Source organism: Enhydra lutris, unplaced genomic scaffold (genome assembly GCF_002288905.1).
Source record: "Enhydra lutris kenyoni isolate GAN:26980312 unplaced genomic scaffold, ASM228890v2 scaffoldscaffold9, whole genome shotgun sequence".
Classification (NCBI taxonomy): Eukaryota; Metazoa; Chordata; class Mammalia; order Carnivora; family Mustelidae; genus Enhydra; species Enhydra lutris.
In genome coordinates this window covers 77,068,339-77,082,677 of record NW_019154093.1, presented here as the reverse complement: position 1 = coordinate 77,082,677, position 14,339 = coordinate 77,068,339, and the positions used below count along the sequence as shown (strand labels likewise).

At 41.9% G+C, this 14,339-nt stretch overlaps 1 protein-coding gene across 2 annotated transcripts in view; it reads right to left on the bottom strand.

The window, feature by feature from the left end:
- Positions 1-13,223, bottom strand: part of LOC111143415 (membrane associated guanylate kinase, WW and PDZ domain containing 3) — a 230,891-nt gene extending 217,668 nt beyond the window's left edge. For both annotated transcript variants that reach the window (XM_022497139.1, XM_022497141.1), the window contains exon 1: positions 12,881-13,223. In XM_022497139.1, coding sequence (XP_022352847.1) covers positions 12,881-13,196 — 316 coding nt within the window. In that variant the 5' untranslated portion in view covers positions 13,197-13,223. The remainder of the gene's footprint in view (positions 1-12,880) is intronic.
- Positions 13,224-14,339: the final 1,116 nt, after the last annotated feature.

Genomic DNA, 14,339 nt, shown 5'->3' with positions numbered 1-14,339 from the left:
CTTTAAAAAAAAAAAAGAAGACGAAGATGAGCATGTGCGGGAAAGGGTCAGCAGGCACTCAGCACCCACCTGCTTATAGTAAGCCTTCCTAAAATGCAGAGGTTGGTAAACTAAAACCTGTATTTCCCAGGTTCCTTTACAGCTAGTACGCGGGATAAAAATTCAGTTCCACCATGTAAGATATAGGACACAAAATATGGAAGGCAGAAGCGAAGCAGAGCTCCATCAGCCTGTGGCTTTTAGTGGCCTTCAGCCAGCAAAGAAGGTCACAGGCATGTCAGAGCCCAGTCTCCGGCCTCAGGGCTGTTGAGGGACAATGGCAGAAGTAGCAGGGCTGGCACCGAGTCAGTCAGTAGCTCAGGAGCATCTATACGTTGTCACAGCACTGGCCAGACACTACCTTCCAGACTTCAAGCAGCTCTGACGGCAATAGCAGTGGCTGCTATGGTCCCCTCCACCATAAGGGCCGTGGTATTTTCCTGCCTTCGTTGCAATGACAACCTCCTGAATGCCACTTTCCTGACAGTGGCAGAGGGGGCAGCTCCCACGCCATGTTGTTCCAAGGTGTCCTGGAAGTCATTCTGAGTCCTGGCCTAGAGCCCAGCTCTCCAGCCCTTTCAAAGATTCCCTAAGCAACTAATTCCCTGTATTACATCCCTTTCGGTTTCCTGCACTTAACCCCAACTGATACTACAAGAGTCTACGGTAGACTGACTATAGAGAGATCTTTCCAGGTCTACGCTCACGCTGTTCTTTCACAGACATACAAGAGGCCCCAGTGAGACATTACTATTTCCATTAGTCATACCTTCCTGAGAAGAGTCTCCCCAAAACTGTGGCCAGGTCTGTGTGGCCTGAGACATCTACTTGTCCCATACCCAGCAGGAACACAGCCCCCCATTCTCAGTCATGTTCACCATCATTACAGCCACACAAGCTCAAGGACCCTGAGCCAAAAGCGCCCTTGACGGTTCATCTATCGCATCCCTGAGCAGTTCCTAGCTCTGAAACTCCTCTTCCCCCACTGCATCCCCTAGTCAGGCTGAGGGGAAGAAATAAAAGTAGAGCAGGCTCTAATTCAGACTTGTACTATCACCCCACCAAGAAGGGAGAGAAGAGCAACAGCAGTCCACCATACAAAGCACCCAGTCAGAAGGATTCTACTGAAAGCACTGCAAAGAACTTTTCTGATGGGAGAAATAATTTTTCAAAGCTAAAACACCTAACAAGAACCAATACTTAGATATACAGCTATTACACCAGCTAACAGTTTTCTGACTATTTAGATCTTAACCAAGCCACTGCATTACATGAGGCCACAAATGTCATAGAAACCTGTGGCACAGAATGATCAAAATTTTCTGTCCTCCAGCCCCTGGGTTACTACTGTTGTCTCTAGCAACACTTAGGCATGCTGATGGCCTAAAAGACCTAGTCTAGGCTGTGATACTTAATTGCAAAGCAACGCAAATTTCATAAAGGGACAGAATATGTTTAACAGGTTACTTCTTTTTTTCATCAATTTCACTACAATTTCCTACGGAGAGCCTTATGCCAGAAACCAAAACAACAAAAACAACCAGAGTTCCAGGCCACACTCTGCCAGCTTTGTGCTGGGCCTCTGAGCAGAGCTACCTGCCTTGGCTAAGCCTCAATTCATTTCTCTGTAGACTAAGGGTATTAGTTGGATTGCTATGGTTCCTTCCAGTTGAATGGCTGACTTGAAGCCCACACAGAAGACGTAACAGCACAAACACTTAAAGAATAAGAGGTGCCAGTGTCTACAACCTGCTTTAACCACCTCTTCAAGGGGCCACCTTACCGTAGAGTACTTGACGTCCGGAAGAAGAGAGATCTACTTGAATACAATGAGTTATTCTTCCATCTAGCTTGGCTTCGTTTTATTTAAAAGTAAAGTATACCTTGAACAGATTCTGCAGACTTTAAAAAAAAATTCCTAGTCCCAAAATGTATTCATTCTTACACTCAACAGAACATTCTTTTAGGCCACCTGTCTCAAGGTATGTGTGCTAAGAAATACCTTCCTGATGAGTGGATTATACAATGAGTGGACAGGAAACGTGAGAACAAGATATTATTTGCAGTATCAAGTAGATAATCCTCCCAAGTATATTTACCCTCAGAGTATCCAGGCTTTTACAGAGAACAGCTGGAAAATTATCTTACCAAAGGTGGCAAGAATTAATGCTAACTTTCTGTCTGATGCATAATTCTGGGGGCTAACTCCTTCATCGGGCACAGTTTAGCTATAAAGATTAAGCTGCACTGCCACAAACTTTGTTTAGAAACAGAACCAAGAAATGAAGCTTTTATTTTAAGTACTTGCCCAATGTTTTACTGCATTTAACACCCACTCAAACAGTTCAGAATTGTGGGGTTTTTTTCCTTTTAATAGAGAAAAAGGAAGTAAGGCAGATTTTTTCAGACAAAATGAAATAATACTCTATCTGGAAAGTGAAGAATGAAGACTCAAAGCTGCTTCAGTTCCTAGTCCTCGGGGTGAGTCTGCGACCTTTGGTGTGCTCATCATTCTGGACCTTAGTTTTCTCATGTGTAAAAGGGAGAGGACAGCGTCTGACTCACAGAGAATGACAACATGTAAATTTCTTTATAGAAATACATGTATGCCAATATGCATATCCTTATAAACCAAACAAAGGGGGTGTATGATGTATGGACATACAATTGTTACTCAGTAAACGGCAGCTAGTAGTATCACAAGTCCCCAAGTCAGAATATTTCCTATTACACTCAGAGCAAGGTTGCCAACTTAGAGTCACCGCCAAAGGAAGGCTGATGTGTCACCTCATTCACCAGCATCTCACGAGATAGCTCTAGTTAGCAATTCTAACTCTATTTAAAGGAAATTAAATTTTTAAGTAGTATGGACTTTCTAACTGAAAACACGGAAACTCGTGAAAAGCATCCTTAGCTAAAATAAATATTTTAACAAAATGTCCTCCTGCCCAAAGCTACAGAAGTGGGTTAAGATATAGTTCTGTGAGCAGAGGTAAGGAAATGGTATTATTTTAACAGCTTTCATGGCTTAATTAATCAATATGTGGAATTAATACTGGAGAACTCTAATAATAGAGGATTCTGCAATAGAAGCAGTGATTTTCCAAACATGGTTTAAAGACATCCCAAGACAGACATACATTAATCTAAAAATACAAAGTCATGATATGATTTTTGATGAATCACACCCAATTCCGTGAATGTTGGCTTTGGTATAAAATAGCATATTTATAAATAATTTAACAATATTTAACACTCAATAAAGAGGGGCACCTGAGTGGCTCAGTGGGTTAAGCCTCTGCCTTCAGCTCAGGTCATGATCTCAGTGTCCTGGGATCGAGGCCCGCATCGGGCTCTCTGCTCAGCGGGGAGCCTGCTTCCCCCTCTCTCTCTGCCTGCCTCTCTACCTACTTGTGATCTAATAAAAAAATAAAATCTTTAAAAAAAAAAAAAAACTCACTAAAGATACAACCAGACAACACTAAGCCAAACTTCAGAACTCCTACCGTGCATGTTATACATAAACTGAAGGTTGATTTTAAATTGTTTTCATGGTATTGGAGTTAAAGATACTCATCTGGTAATCAAGAATATAAAAAAGTGGGAAAAGATATTCAGTGTACACACCCCTCTCTTTCAACCTGCCAACTCTACTCCAAGTACCTTCCTCCAGTGGAGGCAGGAAAAAACAAAGGTGGGTCAGATTTTATCCTACAGTGTCTGCCAAATAACTTTTTAGATGATTAAACAGCTACTACATTACACACTTAAGCAGTGTTTCAAAGAGTCAGTGAAGTAGTTTATGTTTGACTTCTATGAGATCATGGTTTAAAGGTATTATTAGAGAACGCTTAGAAATAATAAAAATGCAGCTTCAGTTTATATTTTAAAAGACCATTGTCTTAAAAGCAAAACATCCTGGAGGCCCCTGGGTGGCTGAGTTAAGCCTTAGACTCTTGATCTTATCTCAGGTCTTGATCTCAGGATCATGAGTTCAAGCCCTGGATCAGGCTCCACAATGGGCATGGAGCCTATTTAAAATGAATGAATGAATGAATGAATAGCAAAACATCCTGGAAAGCAATTATTTTAGAATTTCATCTTCAAAATGATATAATAATATGAAGTTCAAAAAAATCACATTAAACAGATTAACAATCATTTTCTCAATGGCAAAGATAATTAAATGATCCTCCAAAGCATCCTATCCACCTAAGAATAAACAGCACTGACTTAGAGAATCCTGATGTTTTAAAAAATTGAAAAAGTACAAGCAGTACCTACCTTTTAATTGCACACATTAAAAAACTGAGATGTTGATATCTTTTAAGATATATTTATTTGAGAGAGACAGCATGTACACACACACGTGCAGGGGAGGAGGGAAGGGGTAGAAGGAAAGGGAAACAGAGAATCTCAAGCAGACTCCCCTTGGGTAAAGAGCCCGACATAGGGCTCAATCCCAGGACTCAGAGATCATGACCTGAGCAGAAATCAAAAGTCAGATGCTTAACCAACTGAGCCACCCAGGCACCCCGAGATGTTGATAACTTAAAGAGAAAGCATTTAAATAAAAGCAGCTCTTAGATTAAAAACTTCAAAATTATAATATTTAAGTAAACTATTTGAATAAAATCAGTATCTCAGTTTTGGTCTATAGTCAATACCTGGTTTTTAAAAAATGATAAGCTTTATGACAACTGTATACTGTTGGTGGTTTCAAAGTAGGAGAGATTAAATGTTTCAAAAGAGGCCATTTCCTGTAGTATTGCCTCCCCAGCATCCCATCTTTTGAGGAAATACCCATCCCTTATCTCCTAGAGTTCTAGGACAATTATTAATCACACTGTGCTTTCTATACTCAACTGCAAGAGTAGACGTGTCACGCAGGCCTGGCCAATCACAGTACCCGGCTGCCCTCTCTCTACAACTGGTCCAAGAGGGCACAGAGTCCCTGCATGAAATTCATTATTGGACTCCAGAATAAAGATGAGAAGCTTTAAGGACTCCATATGACTTGGGGGGTGGGTGGTTCAGAGCTACCTTTCTTGCTACACTGAGAGGTGAGCTGAAAAAGAAGCCAAGTCTGAGGAAAAGGGCCAAGAGAGAGTCCCAATAACCATCACTTAAGAGCATGAATTTAGCTGCTACAGCCCTAGGCGTGGGTTTTCATGTGTGTAAGCCAATAAACTTTCTAGCCTAAATTAACCTCAGTAGTTTCTGTCACTTGCTATGGAATCCTTACAAACACAGAAACAGATATGTGAATTGGGATTTTTTTTTTCCCCCTTCCTGATGAGATCTGACCTACATATCACCAAATACCTGTTGCAAACTGGATAACCACATCCAAAGAGTAATAGATGTCTGGGGCTACTCCATTAAAAGGGATTTTTTTTTTTTAAGTTATTTTATTAGAGGGAAAAAAAGCCAAGTTCGCATAATTCTATTTGATGAAGGTCAGAAATAAAGCATTTATTAATAAATACTTCCTTTTTCCCCCTCCCTTTCAGAGTATTTTCATTCCATAAAACTATTTCTGTTAAACGTCATCATATGTACGTAAATAACCCCATTTTTGCTGGGACACCTGGGTGGCTCCATTGGTGAAGGGTCCAACTCGATTCTGGCTCAGGTCCCAGTCTCAGGGTTGTGAGACTGAGCTCCATGTCCGGCTTAGAGTTCAGTGAGGAGTCTGCTTGAGATTTTCTCTCTCCCTTTCCATCTGCTTCTGCTCCGCCCCAGCCCCCGCCCCCACTCACTCTGTCTCTCTAAAATAAATTCTTTAAAAGGAAAACAAAAATATTTTTCATAGTCACATATAATTCCCAATCAGAACAACAATGAGAAACAGGGTACCCACTCACAAACTCCCTGGAAGCAAGAAAAATAATTATGTATTTAAAATTATCTAAAAAAAAAAAAAAAAATAGCAAAGCACCTAAGACGCTAGAAAGTTTTAATTAAGTAGATCAGGTACTGTTCATAATGTATACCCGACACCAGGACTGCCTCCAAATAGAATAGATGCTAATTTTAACAAATTTAAAGCAAAATTTTTTTCCAATTTGCATTCCATAATATTTTTTAAAAACCCTACACTCCAGGGCACCTGGGGGGCTCAACTGGTTAAGCATCTGCCTTTGGTTCAGGTCATGATCCCGGAGTCCAGGGATCGAGTCCCGCATCGGGCTCTCAGCTCCGTGGGGAGTCTGCTTCTCCCTCTGACCTTCTCCCCTCTGCTCTCTCTCAAATAAATAAATAAAATCTTAAAAAAAAAAAAAAAAAAACCTAAACTCCAAATACATTATAGCAAAAAGTTTAACCCTCTATATTCCTGAGTCTCTGAAACTATCTCCAGCGTGTTACTAAAACAAGGTACCTTCCAATTTATGAGCACCATCTGTCCTTTCTCAGCTATTTAGTTATGTCACAAGTCAAATTATGGTGCTCAAAATGTAATCCATGTTCCCCTGGCCATGAGGCAATGACTGAAATTGGGAGGTTGGGAGGAAGCAGAGCTGCTCCTGGGAACACTGCGGAGCAACTGTGTTAGGACACACTGCTAAGGTTGGGGGGATGGGGGGGTGGGGATGGAAATATAATGGTGCTACCCTTTTCTCTGGAAGCCAGTCAACTGTGACTCTAACAAAAGAGAAGGGGGAGTTAAGGTGGAAATCTATTTCCAGTTCTCTTTTTACTAGATTAGCAAATTGCATTTTCCTATAAAATTGGCTAGGCTTCCAAGGCAACACAAGAAAGCCTATTACCCTAAAGCAAAGTACTACCAATAATATTTCAGCTACATTATGGGTTAAATAAAAATACTCATTACATTACGAGTTGAATAAGGCTGAAGGTAGAAATGGCCATAAGCACTTTACCAGCATTATCTCTAGATGATTCATATTAGAACTACCTATATATTTAAACAATATGATTCTCCATTTTCCAATTATTCTATAATGCAGATTTTGTGCATTTACACAAAATAAGTTTTTACCCACATACACATACATGACTGAGATGGATTATACTGAAGATCTGTCTGTATTGAACATTCTTGTCCCGTGTCTGTCTCTTCCTCTGCTTCTTACATACTACTGAGAGGATACGAATTTCACTCAACCAACACTTATCCATCTCTCAAAGCCAGGCTAAATTCAAAATTCTTCACAGTTCTTTCCTCTGCTAGCCAAAGCAGAAAATCAGGGCACAAGGGAAGGACCCTACCAAGACACAAAAGCAATGAAAGCTTTCTTTCACCTCATGGGCACATTTAACTTCTACAAATTCACTATGCACACCCAGATGAGGGTAATTTTTTAAAATTAAAAGATGGGTTTTATTAAAGAAAAAAACAAAAACAAAAAACCTAACTCTTTAATGCAAGCAAAACTATTTCACTTAGTGTTCAGCCAAAACACAGCAATTGGTTCCAACATGGCAGGGGCGGGGGGGGGGGGTAAGAAGTTCTGGTCCTATAAATGGGATAATACAAATACAATGTATAAAATACACCCTGACTAAAACACAGATTGTATTTTGAGGGCAATTTAACTAAGGGCTTTTCAAAAGATAATTGTGTTTATAGTTGATTTCCCTCTTTTTGTAATGACCTGAGAACCCAAATCCTAAGATGTAGCCCCACAGCACTTTTTAGAACAGTGTGCTTGGCAACCAATTAATTAGTCTAGCTTCCACCAAAATTCACACTCAAACTTATCTAAAGAGTTTTATTTAAGTACTAGGAGAAGAGTGAAAAAGGTAAAACCCGTACTACAGGTCTTCTTGGCCAATGAAACCTTAAGCTCCCATTAAAGTGTGAGCTTCTTGAAGACCGAGATCATTACTGATTCATTTTTATATCTGTTTTTATATCACCAGGGCTAGCTCACATGGGTACATCCCCAAACGGCTGCTGAGGGAATGAACGTGTGCCAGGAACCAAACTTTTTCTCTTTATAAAGTAAAATCAGCACCTTTTGGGGGAAACATTCTAAATAACATACTTTCAAGGAGAAGAACAACTCTTCCCGCACAAACACGTCTCTCATAACACTAGCCTCTGAGCCACCAAAAGTCTTACCCTTAGGAGCAGTTTTAAATAAAGGACATTCATTCTCTGCCAAAATGTAGTACTGCAAGGAAATTATTTCTCAAAAATTCAGAGGAGAGCCAGAACTGCTTATTTAATTAAAAGGGTCACAGTTCTGGTCTTCATTACCAAAATACTTACCCTTCATCATATCACAAACAACCAAAAACTGACTTAAGAATTGGTAGAGTTTGGAATTGGTACTGAATATGGAAGTGGTTCATAAAAATGAAATTCTCTGACAACACACTCCCCAAACTCCTAAGTGCTCACAAAATTTATAAAGCACTTAGAGATTATATGGTAAAGATATTTTATGAAACTATTCACCTGAGAAGATTATGCACTGAGTTCACAAGTCAGATCCTGGAGCAAATGTAGATTTGTTTTACCATCAATTTAGATAAATTAGAGACCAAGAAACACACACACACACACACACACACACACACACAGAAATTTGTCTCTCAGAGGTTTTATAAAGTACTTCCCAGAACCTCCAAAGGAAAACAATTTATATTCCCCAGGAACACAGTTATGTCCCATGAAAATCAGTTTTAACATTCAACTGAATAAAACAAATGATATGAAAACTGAAAAGGGCCAATTATTAAATATTTCTTCAGCTTCTATGACATAAGCCCATTATTCACATGAACTGAAGGTGTCAATGAATAAAGTCCAAAACCTGAAGTTACTTGAGTTGAGACCAATTTTAGACCCAAAAAATTGCTACCAAATTTTGAGAGGACAGTAAAGTTTCCAATTTAAGGTTTATCAAAATTTAATGCTGTTTTCCCTAACAAAGAGGCTGCCTCACCCAATCTCTAGCTTCTATGTTAAAAAAGATTTTTGTATTAGAAACGTAGGCAGCTAGCAATTGAATTTTAACTTCTTTCACCCTTCCCTTCATCAAATATGACAACCACCTAAACAAAATTCACAAGTCCCAAATTACCCATTAAACCAAAAAGACAGAAAGACCCAAAAGTTAAAAGAAAGGGATAAAGTTATTCATTATTGGCATAACGTAACACCCTTACTCAAAAGCTTCTAGTAATGCTTCTTCACCAATGGGGAATGGATTTCTAGGAATGTGCTCATTTTAACAAAATTCCCCTATAAATCAAATGTCTCTAAGAGTCCGTGGCAAACTTTGACCTACAATTAATTGGCATTAAACAAGATCTATTTCAAATTAGTTTTTGTTTAAACAGTAATATTGTTCCTCATGATTTTCCTCTCTAGATACAGTAGCAGACTTAAGGTAGTTTGAAAGCATAATAAAGCAGTAGATAATGATTTCATGTACTTAATGTATCAATACTTAACCTGCAGAATAAAATCCACATAATTTGCAACCACTGAAATATGTGTTTAAAAAAGTATACGAATTGAATATTAAAGTCAAACATTCATCATCCGGAGAATTTTAGAACAAAACTGACTATTTCTATCATTAGCCAGAAAAAAAACTGCTTAAAAATACACTCTGAAATAAAATCAAAGAAACTAAGCCTGGTCATAGGACTAGATCATGTAACAATTTCATCAGAGGTCCAAAGTTCAACTTCCTTTACTACTGTGAAACTACAAAGATCAAATTCAATTAAGAACTTTTCTCCTTGCAGACAAGAATAAAAAAAAAAAAAAGAGAGAGAGAGAGAGAGAGAAGAGAAAAAGGAGAGAAGAAAAGAAAAAAAAGAAAAGGTTTGTAATTAAGATATAGGTGACCAGCTGGGCCAAGGAACAGGTGAAACTAAAGACGGTCCTCGAAGCAGGAATGTACTGACTGCTGTGTATTATGTGAATACTAAGTAAAAATAAGATTCCAATAAGAAATTCCCTAATTCTCTCAAGAAAGCCTAGGATTAAGAACCATATTTTAAAGTGGGGTTTTTTTTCCGTTATAATCTTTAATGGAATTTGCAAGTAAGAAAAAAAAAAATACTAAAGCCTCAAATCAAAGCAGAAGACGGTCAATGCCAGAAAGAATCTTCCTTAAGTCATCCAGGTGTTGACGCTGGCTTTGGCTGAGCTCCTCTTAGCATGTACTAGACAAAAAGGAGAAAACTAGGAAGGATCTATATTCATCCTTTTGCCATGGACTTTGTCAGAAGACAATGAATGTGAGATCATTCCACACTATTATTACATCTCACAGAAATGTTAAATTTACTCTTGAACTGTACTAGTTTCTAGATGATCTTATGAATATAGTTTTACGAAGAGTTGCTAATCAAGACAAGAGACAGTGCAAAGTACACTTTACAATTCCTTATTAAAATGGAAAATCCATTTCTCTCACAAAGTTTAGATAAAATGAAAAAAAAAATGTGCAGAGCAAATTCCTTTTTAAACTTCCTTACTTTGTACTTTCATACTTTTCAAATTTAAGCCTAACAGTATGGAATCCCTGTCTCCTCCAGAGATAATATTTATGCGATTTGTAATTACACCCAAAGTTCTAGGAATAAACTCTTCTAGTTCCTTAATTTCTAATATTTGAAGTCTTGCACTTAGCATGCAAAAACCTTGCTATTTTACAACAAATGTTGTTTAAACAAAGCCATTTAAGAAAGCCATTTCATGTAATGCTTAACATGAGGATACTAAAAAACTAAGAATACTATCCTTTGAGAAATTGAGATTTTTAAATTACAACTTACTTAGAAACAAAGAGTAAGAATCTCAGATGACACATAGTGGTACGCTTTAGAAATTACTGAAGCAGAGCATACCTTTAAAAAAATAAGTGTTGTATTCAGAACTTTTATTATTAATGATCAGAAAATATGCTAAACCCATTAATATAAATTATTCCCCTCTTTGTTTTTTGGCTTAACATTTAAAGTAGAAAAGTAACTGTGGTTGTCAAGAGGGCAAAATTTTATTACTATAAAAATATCAACTACATCCCAGGGCATATGATTTTTATTCAACACAGCTAATGTATATTACCGAATACACTCTAAACTTTGAATTATTTTCTTAAATTTGATATAAGCGTTGAGAAAATATATAACCTGCACATCAGACTAATATTAAAGATCTCCCCAGTCTTCTAAAAGAATCACAATACTTTGAGTATATATCGACTTCCTCAATCTATTAAATCTTAAACTATTTTTGAAAATAAGAGTTACATTCTCATTTATGGCCCCAACTAATCAAAACAAAACACTATGATGCAGATGTTCTCATTATTCCCTGACTCATGGGATTTGAACTAAATGGCACCTACACTAGTAAACCATGTATTATATAGTATTTTGCATATTACAGACAGTGCCTGACTCACTAAATTACAGCCCCCAAAACCTTTCCTCCACCTTTCACATATGGCTCTGAAAGTTTGAGTTAAGACTTTCTTAATTCGTGAAACTATACAGAAAATGAAGTTTAAAGTCTGCCAAAGTTTTTTAAATTAGCAATAAAAAAGAAGCCCTTACATAAACTGTAAGCTTAAAATGAATATGATGAAACAGACCACATGAAGAAAATCTTAATTTAAGATTGCAGGGACATGTGAGTGTGTGCGTATACACCCACAATACTCACACATATGTATATTGCACCACAAACCATCAGTTCCCAATAAGCCCATGGACTATGAAAGAGAGATTTCCAAAGTGAGCTGCTGAGAAAGAAAAAACAATGTGAGGGAGAGAACATGTTAAATTTTTCTCCCGATTTTTCTAGCATTTTGCAGTGAAGGGATGGACTGATCGCTCCAGCCCAAGTCACAATTAAAAAGCCCATTATATTTTGATGCACTATAGATTCAGTAGAGCACACATAACGAAACTAGTTTGATTTCTAATAACATTGTGATCGTAATTCTCTCTCCTACAAGCCTCTCAGAAAACAGAGCCACATTCTAACCAATACTGAACGATGCTGTAGATAACAAATACATCAGGACCATTGCACACTATCAGATTTCACTGTACGCAGTCTGATCAATGCTTTGAAACATAAACGGAACGTGCTTTACAATAGATCTGACTTGCATAAAAGACACCAGGGCAACGGGGGTCCGTTTTACTCACCACTTCTACAAAATGTGTGTGAAATCAAAGATTTAGAAAAGATTTTACTCCGAAGAGGCACCTAGTTCTTTCGAAGCCCAGACTATTCAACAGCTCCCCGCAAGAACACTCTACTCGGTCACATATCACCTACTGTACTGCATCCATACCCAGACACCTGAAACCACCTGAACTGAGTGAGTTAGGCTGTCAGCTCCCAGGTGTTGCTGGTGTGCAAGGAACACTGAAGCCGCTAAGCCCTCCTAGGTACACTAGGTGGTAACCTTGGCACCAAGTGCCTCAATAGTATAAGACCTCATTCCCGATTAGAAAATGCATAAGAATGTTCCAAAGAATACGCTACAATCATGAGGACCTTCTCCATAAAGGGGAGCAGCGGAAAAGGCTGCCCCCCTTTTTTTCATCTCGGGTCAGAAACTCTCGGTAGGAGTCGGGGCTACAGATTTAGGAAACCCAGCTTCTGGCTGCAATACTTGACAGCCTGCAGAGAAGCCCGGGCCAGCCAGAGCTCAGTTTTCCTACCAGCAAATTGGGAATCACCACCACCCCCCACCCCCTCGCCAGGGAGTCCCGCGCACCCTGGAAATAAAGGATTACCCAGGGCGATAAGCAATAAGGAGTGGCCGCCTCTCCCAGAACGCCCACCCCGACTTGCCCCCAGACCCCGAGACAAAAGGCAGAGCCGGCATACCTGGCTTCACAGTCTTGAGACGGATGGGCTCTCGGAAGTGGCGGATGACAGCCAGGGTGTCCCGGTTGGTGAGCCCGCTGACAGGCGTCCCGTTCACCTCCAGCAACACATCCCCAGGGCTGGGCGCCTTGCCCGAGACGACGCAGCAGGTGCCCCCGCCGGGCTCCTCCCGGAGCCGCCCCAGGTAAGGGAACTCGCCGCGCTCTGCGCCGCCCCGGATCTCGGCGCCCAAGTCGCCCGGGGGCCCGGCCCAGGACACCGCGCACTCCTGCACCTTGCTGAGCCAGTGCTTCTTCTTCTTCAGCGTCTTCGACATCCCGAACCCCGCTGCACCATGGGGGAGACCCGCGCGGGCGGCGGGGGCGCCGCTCCGGCCCCCTCTCAGCCTGGGGGCCCCGCGGCCCGTGCAGCCCGGCGAGGGGGCCTCGCCGCTCTGGCGCCCCCCCCCCCCCGACCGCAGCCCGCCGGGGCCGGGCTGCTCCAAGCCCCGAGACGCCCCTCGGACGCCCCTCCCGGCTGCGCTCCCCGGGGCTGCCGGGCTCGGCGAGGACCACTCCGGGCTAGGCTGAAGAAAGGAGAGGGGAACTGTCCCCGGGCGGCTCCAGAGGGGTTTCGGGCGGGGTCACGGCCGCTGGCTGGCCCCCGGGCTCCGCGCCGGAGCGGCGGGAAAGGCAGAAGCAGGGGGGCGGGGAGGTGAACGGGCAAAAGCCGGAACGAGAAAAATCCGTCGGGGGGTGCGCAAAAGCGCGCGTAGACCCGTCGCAGGATCGACTGTGGCCGCTGCGGAGCTGGAGCGCGGAGACCAACGCCTGCCCAAGCTGCCAGGAAACTGCCGCTTTCAAACCCGCCGCAACCTCCTCCGCCTCCCTCTTCCCTTCCCCCCCGCCCTCGCCCATCCCTCACCCAGAGCCCCGCCCCCTCCTGCCGCGCGGCGCCCGGCGCGCTGCCGTCACAGGCCAGGCGCTAGGGAACGGGCCCCAGCGCTCGACTCCCTCGCCGTGGATTGGCCCCCAGCGGGCAGGGGCGGAGCTTCGGCGAGAGTGAGGACCACCGATTGGTCGGTGGGAGTGGAGGAGGCGGGCAGTAGGATGAGTGAAGTTTAAAGAGGGTGGAAAAAAGAAGTTTGAAGAGTGAGGGAGGGCGAAGGGAGGGGCAGGGGAATGGAACCCGCCACACATCGCAGGGCCCAGAGAGGCCCTCCTGGCGGCGTCTGGAGCCAAGCGAAAATTCGGACGGGAAGCTCAGAAAGAACCCCGAGGTGGAGGCGTGGCTGGAGAGCCAGGCGGAGTAGGGGGTGGAGCCCCAGAGCCCGCACGGGGCGCTTCCGAGAGAGGGTGTATTTTGGAGGGGAGACGGTGAGCAGAGTCCATCGCCCGAGGTGGTGGGGTCTCCAGGGTGGCCTCGCACAACGGATCACCTGCACTCTGGGTGCTTCTTGTTTGTTCATTCACTCATTCAA